This window comes from Lipophrys pholis (assembly GCF_963383615.2).
Source record: "Lipophrys pholis genome assembly, chromosome: 11".
NCBI classification, from domain to species: domain Eukaryota; kingdom Metazoa; phylum Chordata; class Actinopteri; order Blenniiformes; family Blenniidae; genus Lipophrys; species Lipophrys pholis.
This window is the reverse complement of record NC_137631.1, coordinates 29253336-29278047: the sequence shown is the minus strand read 5'-3', so window position 1 is coordinate 29278047 and position 24712 is coordinate 29253336. Positions and strand designations below refer to the sequence as shown.

Sequence of the window (24712 nt, the reverse complement as noted above, 5' to 3'; positions counted from 1 at the left end):
AAACACACACACACACACACACACACACACACACACACACACACACATTAGTTCATGAAAATACGCATCAACTTGATAAAGTACCTTAAAATAGCTATATTTAAACGTAGTACCAACAATAGTACCTTGTCAATAGAGTAGATATTTGGGCCGTTTTCTCTTCACGTCTCCCAGAAACACAACGTAAAGTTAAAGTTTTTACCTGAGTGTGTAGTATTGGTCACATGGCTGCTGTGTGATGATTAAACTCCACATTGTACTAATGAGCAGCAGTAAATGTACTGATCTGATGACGTTATTTGATGCCGCCGCTGCCGTGATAAGGCTGATATGTAGATGTTGTGTGACCCTCTGCAGGGATGCGTCGCTGCGGTAAAGTTTAATCTAATCCGCAGCGGCCAGTGGGACGCGGCGCCGTCCTTGTCGGAGTCCCTGCAGACTGAAGCAATCTGAGGTGACGCTGCGGCCGTTAGTGGATGAAAGGATGAGTCACGTCTGCTTCCAGAGCCCCGGCGTCCTCTGAATCCATCTCCTTAATGAGACGGACGTGAAGCCACAGACTCAGCAGAAAGTCAAGACATAAAGTCCAACTGTCCTCTCACACTCCCGCCTCCTCTCTGCAAAGTACTTTCCTCTTTATGTTCAGTTATTTTATCTTTCTTTGAAATGGTTTTTCTTCACTGTCTGTTAGAATCTACTTTACTTTTTGTGAATTCTCCAACAAATTAGGGGTTTTATCCTCACAGTCAAACAAAGTTGTATCATCAGCAAACAAAATGATGTGTATTTATGTTCTTCATTTCCTTTCTTACTGTGACATTTTATTGAACAGACATTACAAAATAAAACATAAACATAAAATATAATATTGATGTGTTTCATACCGATAGAAATACTGCATACTCATAGTAGGGATGTGGTCATTTTGTGTCTCTTGGGCGATGCTGTGTCTCTTTGTGTCTTTTTGGAGTCATGTTGTGTATCTGTGGTTATGGCGTGTATCTGTGGTCATGTTATGTGTCTGTGGTCATATTATGTGTCTGTGGTCATGTTGTGTCTCTTTGTGGTCATGTTGTGTCTCTTTGTAGTCATGTTGTGTCTTATTGTGGTCATGTTATGTGTCTGTGGTCATGTTGTGTGTCTTTGTAGTCATGTTGTGTATCTGTGGTCATGTTGTGTCTTATCGTGGTCATGTTGTGTGTCTTTGTAGTCATGTTGTGTATCTGTGGTCATGTTGTCCCTCTTTGTGGTCATGTTGTGTCTCTTTGTAGTCATGTTGTGTATCTATGGTCAAGTTGTGTATCTGTGGTCATGCTGTGTCTCTTTGTAGTCATGTTGTGTCTATTTGTAGTCATGTGTGCCTGTGTGGCCATGTTGTGTATCTGTGGTCATGTTGTGTCTTATCGTGGTCATGTTGTGTCTCTATGGTCATGTTGTGTATCTGTGGTCATGCTGTGTCTCTATGGTCAAGTTGTGTATCTGTAGTCATGTTGTGTCTATTTGTAGTCATGTGTGCCTGTGTGGCCATGTTGTGTCTTATCGTGGTCATGTTGTGTCTCTATGGTCAAGTTGTGTATCTGTGGTCATGCTGTGTCTATTTGAAGTCATGTTGTGTCTATTTGAAGTCATGTTGTGTTTCTTTAGCCCCGTTTCCACAGAGCCCCTTGGTGCCGGTACGGGTCAGGTCGGAACCGGTTGTTGTGCGTTTCCACTGACTCAGAACCGTTACCAACCCGTACCATTGGTAACCATTTCTCGCTACCCCTCCACTTGGGGTACCAGGCACAATGTGCCGGATATGAGGGGGAGGAGCTTCAACACTGCCGTCTGCTCATTGGTCCGTGACGACCGCTGTTCTCCCAGCAAGCAGACAATCAGTTCTTCTGCAGCAATCAGGAAACTTTTTTGAAAATGTCCTCCGGTTATGGCGTCACATCCTGCATGATTACGCAACCGTTCATAACCCCGCCTACATTTCAAACCGTTCCCCGTGTAATGGAAATGCGGCACTGATATGGGTCTGATTACGGATAGTCAACCCCCACCTGACCGGCACCGGTACCAAGGGGCACTGTGGAAACGGGGCTTAAGTAGTCATGTGTGCCTGTGTGGCCATGTTGTGTCTCTGTGGCCATGTTGTGTCTCTTTGGAGGCATGTGTGCCTGTGTGGCCATGTTGTGTATCTGTGGCCATGTTGTGTTTATTTGAAGTCATGTTGTGTCTCTTTGTAGTCATGTGTGCCTGTGTGGCCATGTTGTGTATCTGTGGTCGTATTGTGTTTCTTTGTGGTCACGTCGTGTCTCTCTCTGTTTGTGGGTCCTTCAAAGGCGTCTTTGAGTGTCTGTTTTTTCCGGCGGTCCCTGAAGGCACCTCGGGGTTTGTTGTGGTCCTCGCGGGGCAGTGTCCGGGCCAGCCAATCAGAGCAGAGCTGGGGGCTGCGGGGCTCCGTCACGTGACCCCGCCTTCCTCTTTAAGTGTCCGCACGTCCCGCACGCCACATTCATTCTCTGCCAGGGCCCGTGGAACACAACAACCGCCTGTTTCTACTGATTCCGCCTGTCTCCGACTGATTCCGCCTGTCTCCGCCTGTCTCCATCTGCCTCCGCCCTTTCGGCTCCAGACATCCAGCTCTATCCAGCTCCATCCAGCACCGGGAGAAGCCGAGCATCCCTCCGCCGGGCCGCTCACAAAACCGCCGAGGACAGAGAGGAGGAGCTGCGTCCCTCCACCGTCTTCACCATGAAGACCAAATTCATCAACGGGGTGTCGAACTCCCCCTCCATGTCTCTGGGGCTGCTGGTGACGGAGAACGCCCTGCAGGTGCAGCCCCACACCCGGGGGGAGGAGGAGGACAAGGAGGAGATGGAGGAGCTGGTTCGGGCCGACCAGCCCGACCCGGACACCCGGGTCAAGGCCTACCTATGGTGCCGGGAGTTCCTGCACGGAGCCTGGAGGCGGCTGGCCCCGGAGGACTTCCAGATCTCCATCATCAGGTAGGAACAGCGTGTCCGTCCGGGACACACCTCGTCTGGCTGGATCACAACCAGACTGTCGGCCTGGATCCGTCTTTTCTGGATCTGCGCTCCTGAATTCTGAAATGTACCGACATGAAAAGGAAACTGGCGTTTCACTTGTTTGCTTCACCTTTTATTTGCATTGATGGATTTGAGTAGTTTCACCTCGACGGATACAAAATGTCCACAAATAGACGCAAAATGACTGCAAGTAGAATCAAAGGGATGCAAAATGACCTCAAATAGATGCAAAATGACTGCAAGTAGACTCAAATAGATGCAAAATGACCTCCAATAGATGCAAATAGACACAGAAAGACTGCAGGGAGACTCAAATACATGCAAAATGACCTCAAATAGCTGCGAAATGACTGCAAGTAGACTCAAATCGATGCAAAATGACCTCAAATGGATGCAAAATGACCACTAATAGATGCAAAATGTCTGCAAATAGACTCAAATGGATGGAAAATGTCAACAAATAGACACAAAATGACTGCAGGGAGACTCAAATAGACGGAAAATGACTGCAAGTAGACTCAAATAGATGCAAAATGACCACTAATAGATGCAAAATGTCCCGCAAATAGACACAAAATGTCTGCAAATAAACACAAAATGACCACTAATAGCCGCGAAATGACTGCAAGTAGACTCAAATAGATGCAAAATGACCTCAAATGGATGCAAAATGTCCGCAAGTAGACACAAAATGACCACTAATAGCCGCGAAATGACTGCAAGTAGACTCAAATAGATGCAAAATGACCTCAAATAGATGCAAAATGACTGCATGTAGACTCAAATGGATGCAAAATGACCTCAAATGGATGCGAAATGTCCGCAAGTAGACGCAAAATGTCTGCAAATAGACACAAAATGACCACTTATAGCCACGAAATGACTGCAAGTAGACTCAAGTAGACGCAAAATGTCCGCAAATAGACTCAAATGGATGCAAAATGTCAACAAATGGACGCAAAATGACGGCTAATAGACGCAAAATGATTGTGAAATGACTGATAATGGCCACAGAATGATGTAAAAAAGACAGAAGACAACCTCAGAGACACATTCACAAGAAAAAGGCACAAAGACAGAAAATGAACACGGTGAGACACCAAAACTACAAAGACGTTAAGCTACAACAAGAAACAACCTCCTAGAAACCGCCATTTACACCCAAAAAAGACAGAAACCGAAAATGAACACAATGAGACGGAAAACTATGACAAAGGGACACCGGCTTCCACAGGGAGAGACAATTTACTACAAACAGATACAAGAATACACAAGAATACCTCAAACGGAGATATTTACAACCAAAACACTGTAAAAACACCCAAACTTGACCAACAGCGCCACAAAGAAACGGAACAGGAGACCAAAGTAAGTGTGTGTGTGTGTGTGTGTGTGTGTGTGTGTGTGTGTGTGTGTGTGTGTGTGTGTGTGTGTGTGTGTGTGTGTGTGTGTGTGTGTGTGTGTGTGTGTGTGTGTGTGTGTGTGTGTGTGTGTGTGTGTGTGTGTGTGTGTGTGTGTGTGTGTGTGTGTGTGTGTGTGTGTGTGTGTGTGTGTGTGTGTGTGTCCCCTGCAGGGGGGGTCTGAGCAACAAGCTGTTCCTGTGCAGCCTCCCCGACGGCGTGGACGGCGTTGGGGACGAGCCGAGGAGCGTCCTGCTGCGCCTCTACGGGGCCATCCTGCAGGTGGGGGCCACATCACTCATCACTGCTTTATTTCCCCACACAAACTGTAACCCCCCCCCCCCCCCCCCCCCGGTGTAGATGTTAGCTTTGATTAGGGTAAGTTTTGCTTTACGACACACAGATAACAGCAGTAGGAATCACTTGTTGGGAGATTTGGACTAAACTCATGTTACAGTAGCACCTCCACAGGTTATTGTGTGTGTGAGAGAGCGTGTGTGTGTGTCTACAGGCCATTTGCTTATATTAGTGTGTGCATGCATGTGCATTTATGCCTTCACGCTAGAGTGTGCGTGAGTGTGAGTGTGAGTGTGCGTGTGCGTGTTAGCCATTGTTGTACATGGTGATGTACCCCCATGGCTGTACATGCATGTGTTCTTTGCCGTAGGCTTCCCAAAGGAGCGTGCCTTCCTTGGGCACTCTTGTTCCCAGGTGAAACCCCTCCAAAACTCACGGTACAGTATGAGATCTCTGAAATCTCAGCCTAATATAAAAACAAAATATTTAACCTCCGTTACTGCAGCGTCCGGGGGGAGGGGGGGGAGGGGAGGTGGGAGGGAACCACCCCGCCTGTCTGTCTCCTTTCTTTCTCTGAATCTGCCGCCTGCTGGTTCTGAACCGCCGGCCTGGTTTCTGGGGACAGAAGGTGTCGGCGCAGCGCGGTCGGCTGATAAACCAGGGCTCGCTTTGCTCGTCTCAGATAAACCACACAGCTTTATCTGCGGGCGCGACGTGGAACCACGGCCCCAGAGTTCACGCTCATGCTGAAAGCGCCAGAGATTACAGAGCGCAGGATGCAGGCAGGGACTCCAGGACAGCCGTTTGAACTCTGTGTTCTCAACTAATCCCAGATTATATTCGTCTGCGTTCAAATGTCTCACTTTCCAAACATGTGACGTGAAACGATCTCATTTAACAAGATTAAACAATGTTCGATAGAAAAAAAACCTTCGACAGGACAAAACAGACATTAGAGGACAGAGTACGCTGGATTAGAGGACAGAGTACGCTGGATTAGAGGACAGAGTACGCTGGATTAGAGGACAGAGTACGCTGGATTAGAGGACAGATGATATTAACGGACAGACTATACCGGATTAAAGGACAGAATATACCGGATTAAAGGACAGAATATACTGGATTAAAGGACAGACTATACTGGATTAAAGGACAGACTATACTGGATTAGAGGACGGACTAGATTAGAGGACAGACGACACTATAGAGAACAAGGAAGACGTATATAAAGTTGTTCCGGTACAACGAGGGACAGTTTATGAATGAGTGACTAGATTCATGCAGCCTGATGCAACAGGACGGTCGGTCTGTCCTGTCCTTCACTAGAAGAGACAGGAGGTCAGGATGAGCCTCACATTAGTTATTAACTAAGCGCTAATGGACCCATAACAGTTTATTACCAGAGACGTTGAGCAGAGCAAAGAGCGCGCCGTTCCTCACCAAGGTAACTGCAGCCGCCGCCGGCCGGCTGCTCGCCGCCGCCGCACTGCGCCGCTTTAATCAAAGAGCTAATATGATGAAGGGACGGAGACGTCGGGGCCACTAATGATTAAACCCCAAAGCTCGTCCCGTCTCTCGGCAATGGAGAAATGTTTCCGTCCGAGGATGGACAGCAGGTTTCTGATCCGCTCGCACCCTCTGACCTCCTAGAACCAACGACCCAGAGAAACACCTGCTGGAGGGCTGACAGCCGGAACAGCCAACCAGGGCCAACCAGGGCCAACCAGGGCCAACCAGGGTCAACCAGGGCCAACCAGGGCCAACCAGGGCCACCAGGGTCTGGCCTCAATGGAACCAGCTCATAATAAGACACAGAACAGAGTCAGAGTGGAGCTAACTTATAAGAATCAATTAAACGACTGAATCTAAAACTAAATGAACGAGGCAACTAAATTAATAAAAACTACACAATTGTGTAAAATCATCTATAATTGGATATAAATAAAGTAGTTTTTTTTAATGAAAAGCCATGGCAGTGGCGCGGTAATGTATCCCAGACGGCATCGGTTCCTCGCTGGTCTGAAGTGCTTCAAGCGTTTCTTTCCAGCAGGGAGATCACGTTTCCTCACTGAGCTCCACAACTTATCGTTTAATGTGCGACTCCCAACATCTGTCTCCTATTTAAGCGTCCTGGCTTTAGTCCCTGTTCAGCCTTTCTTTAGCTCCCTGCAACTTCTAAACCCTTTTGTTCGACTTTAAATAAAATAATGAGTCGAACTGAGATTCTGTACAAATCCTCAGCAAACAAGGAAACGTCCGATTATTCTGCTAAAAGAGCTAAAAAACCATATCCGTTTCTACGGCAACCGCAAATGTTCTGCACATGCTCAGTAGATGGACAATAAGAACAAGTATTTACTACGGCCGAGGTGAGCTGGAGAAGCGTTTCCGCCGTCTCCACGGAGACGGAGCGCGAGGGTTTTCAGAAAGTTCCACCTTGGGATCCATTTTCAAAAATGCAAAAATAGTCGACCACTAAAAACAGATCAAATGATTAAAATCTCTAGAAAAGATAAAAAAGAAAACAAGCTGAATGTCTAGCCTTAAAAACAACAACTAAAAAACACTTAAGAATCTAAAATGACAAAGGTAATAATACATAAAAACTGCTAATAATAAAAAATTATGAACATTTTAATAAAATAAGTAATAAAAAAACTTAAGTAAATAAAAAAACTAAATCAAAAACTGACAATAAAAAAATAATGGCTAATTTAAAAATGGCTAATAAAACAGGTAATAAAAAACCCTGTAAACTTAAGTCCAATAGAAAGTTACGTTTTCACGGAGTCGGCATATTTTCAAAAAGTTCCACCTTGGGAACCTTTCTCAAAAAGTTGTATTTTTTCCGCGACTCCGAGCACCGTTGTCGTGGAAACGGACCCAAAACCCAACAGAAGTTTTGCGTTTTCACTTTAAAAATGTTGTAGGGGAAACAGAAAAGAGCTGCAACATCATAAACACTTAAACAGTTAAAATCACTAAAACTGCTAAAGTAGCGCCAGCTGCTAAATGAGATTATAGATTATCACCAGCTGATTGAAGTGTTTGGTTTCATAGATGAACTGGTTTGTCTTCATTTTGGAAGACAACATGTTTTGTGGTGAATTAAATTGGAAGGTCATTAAAAATGGATGATTTATTAATCTATGTTAAACGTAACGGAGCAATTTAGCCTTTTTGATTATGATAAAAGCAATGATGTAATGTTCTAATAGTGTAATAGCATTTAGTAGTTATTCCTTTATTGAGGAAGCTTTAATAATGTTTGAAGAACAGTGAATAATGTAACGACGTATAGGTAAGACTGCATTTAATAGGAAAAAGGTTTTCTGAGTAAAAATAGTTCTATTGGAAGTCACTGTTATTATTATTATTATTAAGTTATGACAGGATTGTCTTTATTACATGAACAATGACCAACATGATGACGTTATCGACTGTTACTTATATTAAGAGTTGCTTCGTAGCCTCTGATAAACGTCCCCACGTTGCTGCCGTCATACTCTGAATGGCCACTAGGGGTCCCCACACGTTGAGCTTGGTGGTGGTGGTGGTGGTGGACCATATTTGTGGGACTGCAGGTAGTGAGGATGAGCGCGGCGCCCGGTCTGAACGCCGCCGCGGACCCCAGGGCTGTGATGTGTGACTCATGTGGACGGCTTCGCCTGTATTCATGGATAGTTCTTTCCCTTTTCTCTTGTTGATAGATGTCCTGTAATAAAGGGGATTCTCGAGAGTCAAACAAAGAAAATCTCTTCCAAGTAAGTAACTGAGGATGAGTGTGATGTTCGTCCGCTGCACCGGACGCCTTGTTGTGTGTCAGAGCCTCACTGATGTGTGGAAGGCTTTCCCTCAAAGCCTCATCTCAGGGTCTGGGGGGGTTCCAGGGGGTCTCCCAGGGGGTCTTCCAGGGGTGTCCAGGGAGTCCCTTAGGGGTCTCCTAGGAGGCTTCCGGGGGTCTCCAAGGGTTCTTCCAGGGGGTCTCCCAGGGGGTCTACCAGGGTTGTTCCAGAATTCTTCCAGGGGGTCTCCCAGGATCCTCCGAGGGGTCTTCCACTGGGTCTCCCAGGGGGTCTTCCAGGGGTCTCCAATCGAGTCCCTTAGGGGTCTCCTAGGAGTCTTCCAGGGGGTCTCCAAGAGTTCTTCCTGGGGGTCTTCCAGGGTTCTTCCAGGATTCTTCCAGGGGGTCTTCCTGGGGTCTCCTAGGAATCTTCCAGAGGTCTCCAAGGGTTCCTCCAGGGGGTCTCCTAGGGGTCTTCCATGGTTCTCGCTGGGGGTCTTCCAGGGGTCTCTGCTGGAGTTCCTTAGGGGTCTCCCAGAGTTATCCCTGGGGGTCTCTCAGGGTTCTCCCTGGGGGTCTCCTAGGGTTCTTCCGGGGGGTTTAGGGTGTCTGGCAGTGGGGGGGGGGGGTAAACCCTGAAGGCTTTTTGAAGTTGAGCTCACCATTGATTGAACTGTGGTCTGTTTCCCTCTAACACTGCATGACTGCATGACGGGCTGGGTCACACTATCGATCCATGACCTTCTTTCATTTGCATATCGCCTGTTTGTTCTCCCTCCTTTTAACCCTTTAACCCAACAACAATGACATAACGCCTCCTGCTAGAACCAGCGGCTTCATCGTCTCACGGTTCTGTCCCGTTGTTCCCAGAGATTCAAGGACGTACAAGATCTTCACATGTGATCAAATCTGTCTTCTTGGGACAAATGAGTGCAATCGGGCAAAAAAAACAAGCGTTGGTGGGCGGTCCGATTCCTGTAGCCTTTGGCGTGTTTTCCAGTACTAATGCTGTTAGGCTAACAATTAGGTTAGCTAACCGTCACCGCAGGACCTCGATGCGAAATCTCACTGTTTTCCACCGCGCCCACCCCAGTGCACACAGACCCGTCAGCAGATGGGTCCTTTGGGAACTATGGTACCATTTTTACACAATAGGCTCGGATTGGACTGGGAAATGCACAGTTTTCAGTGTCCAACGCGCGGTTTTCAGTGTCCAACGCGCGGTTTTCAGTGTCCAACGCGCAGTTTTCAGTGTCCAACGCGCGGTTTTCAGTGTCCAACGTGCGGTTTTCAGTGTCCAACGCGCGGTTTTCAGTGTACAACGTGCGGTTTTCAGTGTACAACGTGCGGTTTTCAGTGTACAACGTGCAGTTTTGACTTGTACACTGGCTGATCACTTCAGCTGAGTTCATCCGAGGAACACGACACAAAGTCTGCAGGCACTGACCTACAAATCCACTGACTCTGTGTCGTGTCATGTGACTATGACCTTTGACCCCGGGTGAGCTCATCAGCCAGTTCACCATTGTTGACATCGTGACGTGTTTGACTGAAGACGGCCGCCCTCTGGCTCTGACTCGGCCTCCAGGCAGCGTGTCGGACTGGGCTGGAGTCGCTCCGCCCTCCTCACCGTCTGCTGCTGGGATTAGACGGGATGACACGGGTTTAATCCCTCTGGGGGTTTTTCACGGTCCTCAGCGGCTCGCATGTCACGTAATTACACACAAAGACGCAACAACAAAGCATCAATGATGATAACCAACACGTAACTCGGCGAGAAAACATTCCAGACATGGTCAATTAGACGTTTTCAGCTTTTTTAAGTGTTTTTGTTGAAGAAAATGTAAAATGTCAGTTCGAGATGTGAAATTAAACCATCAGCTGAGACGATGATCTTGATTGTTTAATAAATAAATAGCAGGAATCTTAAATTAACATACTGCTTGTTTTTCTTTAAAACCAAGTTTACAGCATAAGAATCTGCTTTTTTAAAAACATTTTTTAAGCCACAGGGAAGATTACAAAACCATGTGTGGTTGCAGTCTCGTCACCGTCAATATAAAATAAAAAGACAGAGATGAAGGTCTAATATCAATGAAAAAATTATATTTCTGAGATTAAAGACAAAGAAAACAAGTGAATTAAGACTTGAATTATGAAAATTTGCTGTCTGAGATTAAGTGAAAATGTAATGGTTTGTTTTCATGGGAAAAATTCGCTAGTTTTTAAGACTGAAGCACAATGAGGAGATAAAACTAATAGAACAAATTATTTGAGATTCAAGAGTGTAATTTATGAGAAGTCATTAAATTCATGAAAAGGAATCTGAATTAACTAGAGTTTCTCAGGGAGCATGCTACATGCTACATGCTAAAGAGTTTCAGGCTCACTCACCAGCGATGCTACATGCTAAACAGGTTTAAAGTCTGACTGATACTCATTAGCAGCAGCTCGGGCTACAGTACACATGGTGTACTGCGTAGTAGTGTAGATACTGTAGTTTACTGGAGCCTTCAAGGCTGTTGGCGGTGACGTAGCGTCGACACAGAGGCTGCGCGGAGGTTCAACCAACGCATAACCTTCAAATACTGTTTGTGTACGGAGTTTAAACTAGGCTGTATGGCCTTTTAATAAGTACTTGTATCGGTACTCTGAAGTAATATTTTTAGAATAACCATGGATAGTATCACAGATTTAGATGGGTACTTGCTGGGAAATGAAATTAATTTGTTGAGTAATGAGTAACTTTAGTTTTCATGAAAAAGACTTATTATAATTGACATTATTAATGTGAGACATTGAGAGGAAACCCGGCGGGCGGAGGCCTGCTGGTTCAGGTCTGACCTCCGTCACCCTGCTGGGCTGGTTTATTGACACACATAGTGGAGCAGATAAGAACACCTGCTGCCGTGGACCCGGCTCTGCGGTTCAGCCCGGGTCTCCAGACCCGGCTCCGCGGTTCAGACCGGGCCCTAACCGTCTCCACATGCAGGACGGACGCCAGGCCAGCATGGCGGTCAGAGAGGAAGTGCAGGTTTACTACAGGAAGCGTCTGTTTCCGGGGCTCAGACAGGAAGCGTGCGGAAGGTCAACGCTCCGTGTTGATGATTAACTTGTGAGTGGGAGGACGAGTCGTCTGGAAGAGAGGCGCTGGAGTGGTTAAGAGGCGGAGGAAACGAAAGCCACGTCCTCCATTCTTCTGTTCTATTACTTTAAATCAACAGCCGGTAACGGAGAACACTTCAAGAACGAAACTGAACAAACTTGAACTCTTAATTCAGACTTTTATCGGCCGGGCGCGGAACAGTTTCAACCTGCTCTGGGAATTATCTACATTACCATAATCGTCTTGACACACATCCTGGCAGCGCAGCGGGGGGGGGGGGCTTAGCAGGGCGTTACACTGCACATCCACGTCACTGACCCACTTCCTGCCTGGAAAGTCCGCTCGCCGTAACCTTCGGCTGGTTCACCGGGATTCGAGCCGGGGTTCCGTCCGTACGCGATGTCCTCTAAAGCCTCAGACCGGCCGCCAATCGCTTACCTGTGCAGGTGACGTCCAGCTGATCATGCAGCGCCCCCTGCTGTTCAGAAAAGTGTTCTTATTAAAGCGTCCGCGGCTTCCGCCATGTTGGGGTTGTTTAGTGACGTCACGGAGGGGGAGGCGGGGTTATAGGTTGGGAGGTTAGCTCTAACTCTAATGTCTGAGACTTGTTCTTCTGAAGAGTTCAGCCGTTCGTCGACTCGGACCAGATGTGCCTCAGATATTCTGCTTGGAGACGATCGAGTCACACCAGAGGGTTTTAAAGGGTTAATTCCTGGTTCCAGGACACAAGACCTGTGAGCCTCAGTCAGGTGATCACGTTCGACCCTCCAGCCTCAGCGAGAGTCGCGTGATTGATGAATTCTCACCTTTTGCCTGGACTGTAATCCAATCAGAGCCCAGCGTGACGCCTGCGGTCCGGCGAGGTGAAAGGTCGGCTCCTCAGCGGGCGCCCGCCGCTGCTCTTGTTTTGAGAGACGCTGTTGCAGCAGAGCCGAGGCCTCGAGGCGGGGGATGCTGTTTTCCTCCGAACCGACCTCCTGCTGGACGGGTCCGTTTTCAAAACAGGTTTCCCAGGCTGGAAGCCGAACGCTGGTCAAACCGCCGCGGCCTTCGTCCCGAGGTCAGGGCGCGCGTCCGGCTGACGACGTGACCGTGAGAACGACCAGAGAGGTGGCGGCTTCAGCGTTTTCACCAAGCATCCTGCAAGACATGTGACCGCTTCACTTCATTCAATCAGCGACTAACTTGTTAGCATTACTGAAACGCGTCTGCGGCTCATGACTTTACTTTCAGAATCCACTGTCAGAGTTGATGAAGTCTTATTTGGCAGTGGTAACTTCTCTTCTGATTACTTTTATGTTCTTAGTAACTTCCCGTCCCGTTTACGAGACGGCGTTTTCAGGCGAACACACAAACCTTCCGCAGCATTTTAGCCGTTCGTTCACATGACAACGGAGCTCGGAGCCACTGAAAACACGTCGGCTAAAAAAAATGGCTCCCAAGTAGAACTTTTCGAAAACACTCCGACAGGAGAAAACAACACTTTCTGGAAATGTTCGGTAACTAAGTAACTTGTAATCTAACTTAGTTACTTTTAAAAGTGAGTAAATGAGTAAAGTAACTAAGTTACTTTTTAATGGTGTGTGTGTGTGTGTGTGTGTGTGTGTGTGTGTGTGTGTGTGTGTGTGTGTGTGTGTGTGTGTGTGTGTGTGTGTGTGTGTGTGTGTGTGTGTGTGTGTGTGTGTGTGTGTGTGTGTGTGTGTGTGTGTGTGTGTGTGTGTGTGTGTGTGTGTGTGTGTGTGTGTGTGTGTGTGTGTGTGTGTGTGTGTGTGTGTGTGTGTGTGTGTGTGTGTGTGTGTGTGTGTGTGTGTGTGTGTGTGTGTGTGTGTGTGTGTGTGTGTGTGTGTGTGTGTGTGTGTGTGTGTGTGTGTGTGTGTGTGTGTGTGTGTGTTCAAACTAACAGCACCCACTAGTGGACCAAGAGCAAAACATCGTTTTTCAGCATTTCCAAAACGTTGTTGCGTGAGCGTGAAACTTTTCTGAAACAAAAATGATGCGTTATGACTTGAATCGTTGTCGTGGAAACGAGGCCTGAAATGTCAGCAGGCGCGTTGCTTGGTGACGGTGACTGTTTTGCTGAGCTTCAGTTTACTGCAGGAGCGTCTCGTTCAAGTTCTCAGAGACACGAGAGGAAGTCGGACTCCAGGAGACACTGGAACTCTGCACCACTCGGACTTTCCCACAGATTAGATCCGTCCGCTAATGAGCCCTGAACTCGTCGGCTCCGTTAGCTTTGTTGCTAATTAGCCTGCTGAGCGCTCTGGTTTCGACCTCCTGCCTACTTGGTCAGACGCCATTTTGTTCCACCTCCAGAAGAGTTGGTGAGAAAGGAGCTCAGCTTCATGACCTGCGGCCGTGCTGCCTGGCAGGTTCTCCTCCGTCACACGCTGGGCTGACGACAAAGAAAAGATCAAACTGGACGATCCTTTCTGCTCCGGCGGAGTTTGGCCTCGTCTTCTGGAAGATTTAATCCTGCTCTTGTTTTCCTCTCTGCTCTGACAGGAACTCCACTGACCCCGACAGCAACAATTCTCCTCATTCAGACTCCACCTCCTCCCTTCTCCTCCACCTCCCTCCTCCCTTCTCCTCCACCTCCCTCCTCCCTTCTCCTCCACCTCCCTCCTCCCTTCTCCTCCACCTCCCTCCTCCCTTCTCCTCCACCTCCCTCTCAGCCTGCCGACTCTCTGGCTCACTGAGTCTCTTAGAAACCCTGGAAACGTCTCAAGGCTTTAGTTTTTCCTCTCGAGCGTCAGGAACACAAAGATGGTCGAACTCGGCTGAATACAGACGAAACGTCACGTCTTCACTCAGCGACACTTTCTTTATCGTCACTCCTTCACCGGGTCTGAAAGTACATTCACGACCATCACGATTACTGAAGTTACTGTTGGAACTAAAGTTACTTCCAACTGTGATCATACGTTTTCAAACCCAGAGACGTTCTGCAAGGAAGATGCTCTATAATCTGGAAGTTAGAGGGGGAAGATGCTCTATAATCTGGTGTTGGAGAAGGAAGATTCTTTATAATCTGATGTTAGAGGAGAAAGATGCCCTGTTATCTGGATGTCTGAGGAGGAAGATGCTCTATAACATGCCGCCGGTCTGTGTGTCTGCAGGGAGCTGAAGCCATGGTGCTGGAGAGCGTCATGTTTGCCATCCTAGCCGAGAGGGAGCTGGGACCGAAGCTCTACGGCATTTTCCCTCAGGGCCGCCTGGAGCAGTACGTCCCGGTAAGTCTGTACGCCGACGACGCCTCCATTTCCCTGCAGCCTCCGTCTGCGTCTTCTAGAGAACGTCACGCACAGACGAGTCGTTCACGTCCACATTTAACAGAGCGACTGAGCCACAGTCTGGTTCTGTTCCACTGGTGTCAACTCTTCTTCGTTGGTGTCCACAGAGCCGTAAACTGGACACCTGTGAGCTCGGCGACTCCAGCATCTCTGCCGAGGTGGCGGAGAAGATGGCTCGCTTCCACGGGATGAGGATGCCCTTCAACAAGGAGCCCAAGTGGCTGTTTGGAACCATGGACAAGTGAGTCCTCTAGGTGGCGCTCTGGCCGGCTCAACTGGCGCCCTCCGGGAGCCGCTCTGCTCGGCCGGCTTCCATGTCACCACATAACTCTTATCTACAGTCCTTGAGTCTATCAGGACTTTGTTTGAAAAGCTGTTTGTTTGTCAGCCGGTTACGAGGTTTGTGTTGCACAACATGTGTCACCGTTTGGAGTCAGGGTGAATGAAGGCAGACTCACTCACACACACACACACACACACACACACACACACACACACACACACACACACACACACACACACACACACACACACACACACACACACACACACACACACACACACACACGCCAAGAACAGTTGAACAATACTGAAGAATTAATTGAACTTTTACTTAAAACCTTCAATCAGAACTTTGACTAAAGTAACTAATCATACTTCATTGTTTGTCCTGCATCGACCACCTCAGTGGGCAGCTGGCCGAGGTCAAAGGTCGCACTCAGAGCAACGGTAGTGATCGATCTGCCGAGGGGGTTGAACCGCAAACCTCCAGGCCACCACTGACCTACATCTTTAAAGTACAGAGTAATCAGTACTTTTACTAAAGTACCTGTACTGGTTGAAAGAGTACTCAATATGTTTACTAATCTGTACTGGTTTAAAGAGTACTTGATGCTTATAATAAAGTATTTGTACTGGCTTAAAGAGTACTCAATACTTACACTAAAGTATCTGTACTTGTTTGATGAGTACTCCTTGAAAAAACGTGCTTGTGGTTTGGGGATTATATAAGATGCTTTTGGGGGGAAAAAAAGAAAAGGTGAGGTGAGAACAGTAACTGACCCCCCCCCCCCCCTCCCCCCAATAGGTATCTGAGCCAGGTCATGAAGCTGAACTTCACCAGAGAGTCTCAACTTCGCCGCTTCAACCGCCTCCTCAGCCACAACCTCCCACAGGAGATGAACATGCTCAAGTAGGATTACACACACACACACACACACACACACACACACACACACACACACACACACACACACACACACGCAGCTACAGAGTACAATACACACATGTGACACATACTTGGAAAGCCTCCAAACAAGCGTTATGTAACAGGATATCCAGTGCTGGTGATTTTCCACCAAAAAAACCCTCAAACTTGAGGTGTTTTCCTCCGCGCTCACTTTCTGCTGCAGCACTCACACTCCCAGCTACACCACTCCTCACACTCCCACTCGTACAAACACTCCTCACACTCCCACTCACTATCCCACCGACACTCCTCACACTCTCACTCCCACTCCCACCGACACTCCTCACACTCTGACCAACACTCCTCACACTCCCACTCCCACCAACACTCCTCACACTCTGACCAACACTCCTCACACTCCCACTCCCACCAACACTCCTCACACTCTCACCAACACTCCTCACACTCCCACTCCCACCAACACTCCTCACACTCTCACCAACACTCCTCACACTCCCACTCACACTCCTCACACTCTGACCAACACTCCTCACACTCCCACTCCCACCAACACTCCTCACACTCTCACCAACACTCCTCACACTCCCACTCACACTCCTCACACTCTCACCAACACTCTTCACACTCTCACCAACACTCCTCACACTCTGACCAACACTCCTCACACTCTCACCAACACTCCTCACACTCCCACTCACACTCCTCACACTCTGACCAACACTCCTCACACTCTGACCAACACTCCTCACACTCTCACCAACACTCCTCACACTCTCACCAACACTCCTCACACTCTGACCAACACTCCTCACACTCTCACCAACACTCCTCACACTCCCACTCACACTCCTCACACTCTGACCAACACTCCTCACACTCTGACCAACACTCCACACACTCTGACCAACACTCCTCACACTCTGACCAACACTCCTCACACTCTCACCAACACTCCACACTCCTGCTCCGTCCTGAAACCTGCATAAAAGTTGCTCAGAGATGTTTTCATGTTATATTTAGAATTTCTTGGCACTGTTTGACAGAGATGAGATAAAAGTGGACCCTAATTTAAGGATTCCTGTGATGTGATGTTGGGAGAGGAAAGAGTGACTTTAAACTGCTGTAATCAGATTACTTCACCCCATTGAGGGTATGATCACACGACAACATTTTCAAGTGAAAACACAAAACCTTTGTAGCTTTTGGAAACTCTGGTCCTGGTCACCATAGTAACTAGTAGTTCTGCACATGCTCAGTAGAGGTTTCCTCTGTGGTGTCATGACTCTCCGTCCATATTCTCCTGGACTTGGTACTTTTATTTTGACAGTCACTGTAATCACAATCCAACTTGGTGGTCTGTTGACTAGAATGTTCTCCCATTGTTAATGTTTAGAGCTCATTGTTCTCTGCATATGTGTGTGTGTGCTTTCAGTACTCAAAGTAGCAACAGCTCCAACTAGTGGACCAACATGGGAACTACAGCGTTTCTCCTGTTTCCATGGAAATGGACATTGTTTTCAAAATGTTGCCGTGTAAACTTTTCTGAAACAATCACACAAACGTGTAACATGTCTCTGATGTGAGTCCATCTTGAGGCTCCGTCTCTCCGCCAATCATATGGTCTGTTATTGATTACACTGGAACCCCCTGGTCTCTGACCCTCCCTGGTTTGTCTTCTTTCCAGGTCTCTGCTGGACTCCACTCACTCTCCGGTGGTTTTCTGCCACAACGACTGTCAGGAAGGTAAAACTCCCCGACCTCAGCTTCACGTCCAGCTTTAGGTTTTTCTGTTCCTCTGGTCCTCATTCTGCTGCTCGCTGCCTCCTTCAGGGAACATCCTGCTGCTGAAGGGCCGGCGGAGCGCCGACAAGCAGAAACTCATGCTGATCGACTTCGAATACAGCAGCTACAACTACAGGTACCATCCAACCCTGAAATCACTTCACCGTTACTTCACTGTGTACACCGTTACTTCACTGTGTACACCGTTACTTCACTGTGTACACCGTTACTTCACTGTGTACACCGTTACTTCACTGTGTACACCGTTACTTCAAGTGTTGAGGAAAGTGAGTGATCAGTCAGTGAGAGGAAGATGCTCTATAATCTGGATTTTAGAGGAGGAAGATGCTCTATGACGTGGATGTTGGAGGAGGACGATGCTCTATAATCTGATGTTAGAGGAAGACGATACTCTATAATCTGGATGTTCGTGGAGGAAAATGCTCAATAATCTGGACGCTAGAGGAAGAAGATGCTGAAACAGGCTGGATGGAGGAGGAGGAGTGGTGGTGGTGGTGGTGGAGGGGGAGGGGTGGTGGTTCTGCTGCAGCCTGGCTTGTGTCTACATGTCATGAATATTTCCTCTCTCTCTCCCGGCGGCCATAACTCAGTCCGCCTCCCCTCTGGGGAAACATCCACTGCAGCTGTTATATAACAGAGAGCTGCGGTGACTGATGAGGATGAGGATGAGGCTGCAGATTAACAAAGGAAAGACAGGAGCACTTAATTTCCACACCTCTAGGGTCTGCATTCCTGACGGGGTTATTTACGGGAAATGGTCCACCCCCAACCCCCCACCCCACAGCACTGTCCCTTTAAGGCCCCAACACGTAACACTGCAGCAAACATATGACACACACACACACACACACACACACACACACACACACACACACACACACACGGTGTGTTCATGCATTAACTTGCGTACGTTTCTACCTCTTGTTCTGTTTGTCTGACCTTTGACCTTGAGACTCTTCCTGTAGCGTCTCCTAGAGCTTCGTCATGAAGGCAGAAACCTGAAACCTGGTTTAGTTTCAATAAAATCCATCTGGAGCCACAGAATATTCAGACTGTACGTCAGGCCGGATTTATTTCCCTTCATCACTGCAACACTGGGATTATAGACATTTTATTACATTCTTAACTTTTTTATTAATTGGCAGTTTTATCTTATATTGTTGGTTTTAGTCATTTTAGTTAGTTGCTCCGGTGGTTTGTGGAGATTTAGCTTGTTTTCAGTTTTTTCCTTTTCAACAGATTTGAACTATTAATACTATTTGAACTATTAATACTATTTGAACTATTAATACTATTTGAACTATTAATACTCTGTGCCGGCTGTTTTTGCATTTTTGAAGAAGTTGTTGTTTGGCTGCTGTACCGTCCAGACAAACAGCACCAACTAGTGGGCCAACAGGCTAACTACATCACTTTCACTGCTGTTTCCATGGAAACGGAAATCGTTTTCACAACACATCGTGTAAATATGAAACTTTTCTGAAATGAAAACACAACTTGATCTCAAAATGTGCGTTTCAGGGTGTTTCAGTGTAAAAAAACATGAATTTAGAAGAAGTCCTAATTCATTCACCTCCTGTTTGCTGGAGTTTGATTCTTATTCTTTAAAACTCTGTTTGTCGTCGTTAAATGTTTGTACGATTGTTTCTCTCTGGACCTCGCAGGGGATTTGATATCGGGAATCATTTCTGTGAATGGATCTACGACTACAACTGTGAGGAGTTTCCTTTCTTCAAAGTCAACACTCAGAACTACCCTTCAAAGTCCCAGCAGGTATGTAGAGCTGTGTCTCTGTGTGTCTCTGTGTGTCTCTGTCTCTGTCTCTGACATCCCCGGCTCTCTGTGTGACCTCTGACCTCTGCTGTATTCCTGCCCTCAGCTCCACTTCCTGGACAGTTACCTGCGAGAGTCTGACCCCGGCTTCCATAACCTGAGTGAGGAGGACCAGGAGAAGATGAAGGAGGAGGCGTACGTGGAGGTCAACAGGTGAGTGTCCAGGAGTCCAACGCATGGAGAGAAAGGACTAAAGCAGCAGCAGGAGAGAGGACAGACAGAAAGCAGCAGCAGGAGAGAGAGGACAGAAAGCAGCAGGAGAGAGGACAGACATAAAGCAGCAGCAGGAGAGAGAGGACAGACAGAAGCAGGAGAGAGAGGACAGACAGAAGCAGGAGAGAGAGGACAGACAGAAGCAGGAGAGAGAGGACAGACAGAAAGCAGCAGCAGGAGAGAGAGGACAGACAGAAAGCAGCAGCAGGAGAGAGAGGACAGACAGAAGCAGCAGCAGGAGAGAGAGGACAGACAGAAGCAGCAGCAGCAGGAGAGAGGACAGACAGAAAGCAGCAGCAGGAGAGAGAGGACAGACAGAAGGCAGCAGCAGGAGAGAGAGGACAGACAGAAGGCAGCAGCAGGAGAGAGAGGACAGACAGAAGCAGCAGCATCAGAGAGGACAGACAGAAGGCAGCAGCAGGAGAGAGAGGACAGAAAGCAGCAGGAGAGAGGACAGACATAAAGCAGCAGCAGGAGAGAGAGGAGAGAGAGGACAGACAGAAGCAGGAGAGAGGACAGACAGAAGCAGGAGAGAGAGGACAGACAGAAGCAGGAGAGAGAGGACAGACAGAAAGCAGCAGCAGGAGAGAGAGGACAGACAGAAGCAGCAGCAGGAGAGAGAGGACAGACAGAAGCAGCAGCAGCAGGAGAGAGGACAGACAGAAGCAGCAGCAGCAGGAGAGAGGACAGACAGAAAGCAGCAGCAGGAGAGAGAGGACAGACAGAAGGCAGCAGCAGGAGAGAGAGGACAGACAGAAGGCAGCAGCATCAGAGAGGACAGACAGAAGGCAGCAGCATCAGAGAGGACAGACAGAAGGCAGCAGCAGGAGAGAGAGGACAGACAGAAGGCAGCAGCAGGAGAGAGAGGACAGACAGAAGCAGCAGCAGCATCAGAGAGGACAGACAGAAGGCAGCAGCAGGAGAGAGGACAGACAGAAGGCAGCAGCAGCAGGAGAGAGGACAGACAGAAGGCAGCAGCAGGAGAGAGAGGACAGACAGAAAGCAGCAGGACAGTGTTTGACGTGTTCCTGATGTTTGCTGCAGGTTTTCTCTTGCCTCTCACTTCTTCTGGGGACTCTGGTCTCTCATCCAGGCTCGACTGTCCACCATCAAGTTTGGATACTTGGTGAGTCGCTTCCTCCTCTTCCTCTTCCTCTTCCTCTTCCTCCTCCCCTTCCATGTTTAAATCCTCTCACAACCTGAATATGATACAAGCTTCTGACACTGATACCAGTATCTGGGCCGATACTGCACCGAGTACTTTAACTTGTAAAAGCTTCGCGGTACAACCCGGAGAGTATCACGTGACGTCAGACGAGAGAACGAGTGACTGGAGATTCTTGAATATTAACGGGAAGGACGAATCAAGACGGACCGTAAATGTTAGTGTTGTTCCGATACCCGGTTGCATAGTATCAGCAGATACCGATACTCGCCGATACCGCAGTGTTTAAACAAGATATGGCCTGTTTTTCTTCCAGTTCTGAAGAACTGCATTCTCACTTGGTTGTATAAATCATTGCTATCATGGCTTCATCTGGCTGCTTCAACCTTTATGAAACAGGAAAAAAACACCAACACAGTAAATGTAGGACTACTTTTATTGTTTCCTACCTGGTATGGGTGAAACTGAAAAAAAGAATAAACTTTTCTTAAACCTGAGTTTTAGCTCACAAATGCCAAAAAATGCAATATCCATGTACCGGTAAATACATATAAAACAGTAGTGCAATCGCAGTTAAATTTAAATTAAAATAATAAAGATATGAGGCTTTCCTTGGCACTGAATACCTGGCTCAGGGGTCCGGGCAGCAGTCAGAGAGAGTCGGGAGAGAGAAAAACACACGGCGCTGCGTATCGGCGAGTTAATAGTTCGTACCTGCCGACACCGATACCAGCTTTTAGTGTGGTATCGGCCCCCCCTCCCGATACTGGGATCGGTATCGGCACAACACTAGGAAATGTTCTTTCAAAATGTCAAGAGGAGGAAGGAGGCGGCGTTTAGCCTTCACGTGTCATTGGTGTATGAAGTATAAATTAGACTTTATAGCATTTAATAAGTACTCCTGTCGGTACTCTATCAGCAGGTAGCTAAAGGTTAGGACTTTAAAAAGTGGTATCGGTGCGTCTCTAATTAAAATCCGTTCAGGTTGTTTTACAGGCTGGTAACTATGGCAACGGATGGTTTACATGAGGACCAAAGAGTTTTTACAAAAAAGGGTTCTGGATTCTTTGTCGCCTTTTTTTACTTGTTTGCTGTTTGGAGGAACGTTGTAGATTTCGCTTCTGACGCTGTTTCCTCCTCGTCTGCGCTGCAGGAGTACGCCCAGGCTCGCTTCGACGCTTATTTCCAGCAGAAGAAGATCTGGGCCGTCTAACGGAGCCGCCGAGACCCAACGCTTCAATTCAAAATAAAATTTTTAAAAATGTTGGAGGTGGGGGGATGGAGGCTCCCAACAGGCTGAAACAAAGATCTTGCGCTCCCCCCCTCCCCCGCCGCTCCCCCACCCCCTCCTCCGCCCGGTGACCGGCGCTCGCCACCTCTTCGTGGCTCGTCGCCGCTTCAGCGATCCATCAGCTGCCAAAGAACGACCGATTTAATCTGCTGGAAGAGATTCCTGCAGGAGAGCATCGGAGATCGTTCCTCCTCCGGTCTGTGAGCCTTTAGCGTTAGCATTAGCATTATCTGGGGGGGGGGGCGGAGCCTCCGGCTGCGACGCGGGGGTCCCAGAACTTCCTCCGCTGGTTCGTCCCTTCCTTTCAGTTTCTCTTCTCGCTGGACGTCTGCCCACAGTTTGACAGAATCGTCAGGTCGAGGGGAAAAGGAAGAAGAAAAACTTCACGACTACTTCAGTTGTTCTGGAAAAAAAGTTGATAGAAAGTCCAAATATTCAGTTTTTTTCTGAATATTCCTCTTAATCAACATTTATTTTAACTTTGGTCTGAATCTTCTGCCTCTCGTCTCGTCAGTCTTTCTCATGTAGTTGGTCTTTATTGACTGAGACGCTGAACTGTTGGTTTAGCTCAGCGACGTCGGCTCAAATTATTATTATTATTATTATTATTATTATTATTATTATTATTATTTAACTGTTGCTGGTTTACATGTTTGGTTCAAGTCGTTTCTGGTTCCAGGTTTGGAGCTGCTGACTTCACCTGGAATAATCCAGAATCGTCTCCAGAGCTTCACATTGATGCACTTATTTCTGCCTCCTGCTCAAACTGGCAGATTAATCCTGTTCTAATCCCTCCTATTGGAAACCAATCTGCAGTGGGAGGCGTGTCTAATGGTCTGATGGAGAATGGGGTTCAGTTTTTTAACCCCTCGTGGTTTTTCCACACGTGTTTTCTGTTGAATTAAAACGTCGTCCTCGTCCAGATTCAGTCCAAAACGTCAGACGGCAGCAGAACTGTGACTTTTAGCTGAAATGTATTTAGTTTGTTGTTTCATGATGTTTTTTTTATAACGTGCAGCCAACTAGAAGTCTTACTTCTTCTTCTTTACCTCTTTTTTTTTTTTTTTTACATCAATGAGTGATTTTTGTTTCTTCCTAACCTGAATTTGTATTTTTCTAATTAAAAAGCTTAATTTAGTTTTTTTCCACTGTACATGTCATTTTAAATACCTGCTGTTCAATACATTCCATATTTACTCGTTACTCACTGACTGGATCTTCACTGAACGGATGAATAATCTCCGGCTGACTAAAATGTGACTGAAGCTCTGAAGTGTGACGTTTCGTCTGAATATTACTGTGAACGTATTTAGTTACACTCATGTAATGTAATCCACATCGTTAATCTTTGCTGTCTATGCAGATATAATCCCAACGGCATATGTTTAAAGGAGGCTCACAGGAACCACTTGGGCTGTAAATGTTCTGCTTTGCACAAATAAACGTGATTAAAAAGAAGAAATGTGTTTGAAGTTTTCTGCCGTTTGGATTTATTCAATTAAAAACAGGATGTTTACTTGTAATTCACTTTAACTCAAGCAATTTAATGACAAAGGCACTGGAGTAAAGTTCTTAGAACCTTTTCGACATCCTGCGAGGAAAACGAGCAAAAATGACAAAAAGGCTCTATTTTTCTTTCTTTCTTGATATTTTCCCTTTTTTGTTTATGTTTAATATTTTCCTATTGCTCTTCCTCCCTTTCTTTAGTACTTGAGTATCTCATGATACTCTTTTCTGGACTATGATATCACGATACATTCCATTTAATCTATTTAACTAAAACTGGATATGTTAACTTTGTACCATTCACGTTATAAATGAGAATAATTATATGAAATGTGATGAAGTGTAGAAACAGCAGAGGATAAGAAGAGTTTTCGGTGACATCTGCTGGCACAAACTCATCCCAGAATTCTTTTACTTGACGCTAAAGCTTTTGATATTAACAGCTAATACTGCCTGTGTGAAGTTTGAAACTGATTCTAATTGGTCAAAATATTAAATTAACCTTAATGTATATCATTGTTATGACTATAACAATGAAAATAATTGACATCAATCCAAGGAAATCAAAATTCTAGAAATGATTTAATGTGATTTACTCCATCTTATAATTCCTATGTTACAATTTCAGTTTAATTCACTTATTTAATCTATTTTTAAATTAAATATCACGTTTCATTAACGTTCATCGACGGGGTGGGGGTTTAATAAAGTACAATATAGTAACTTTAATCAAACAATATACATTTTTCGAATAATCAACAATCCGTCGGAATTATTAG

At 46.7% G+C, this 24712-nt stretch overlaps 1 protein-coding gene across 2 annotated transcripts; it reads left to right on the top strand.

The window, feature by feature from the left end:
• Nucleotides 1–2736: 2736 nt before the first annotated feature.
• On the top strand, nucleotides 2737–23237 carry chka (choline kinase alpha; the record flags this gene model as incomplete). 2 transcript variants are annotated; one of them, XM_080475494.1, is made up of 12 exons in its annotated part: nucleotides 2737–2993; nucleotides 4609–4717; nucleotides 8443–8496; nucleotides 14739–14852; nucleotides 15020–15153; nucleotides 16000–16104; nucleotides 17807–17865; nucleotides 17953–18040; nucleotides 19590–19698; nucleotides 19805–19911; nucleotides 21016–21097; nucleotides 22290–22485. In XM_080475494.1, the coding sequence occupies 12 exons, from the start codon at nucleotides 2740–2742 to the stop codon at nucleotides 22347–22349; spliced, it is 1275 nt and encodes a 424-aa protein (XP_080331620.1). In that variant the 3' UTR covers nucleotides 22350–22485. The 2 variants fall into 2 exon arrangements, with proteins under 2 accessions (XP_080331620.1, XP_080331621.1); XM_080475495.1 differs by lacking the exon at nucleotides 22290–22485 and adding an exon at nucleotides 23107–23237 and having other exon boundaries at nucleotides 2740–2993.
• Between the last annotated feature and the right edge of the window lie 1475 nt (nucleotides 23238–24712).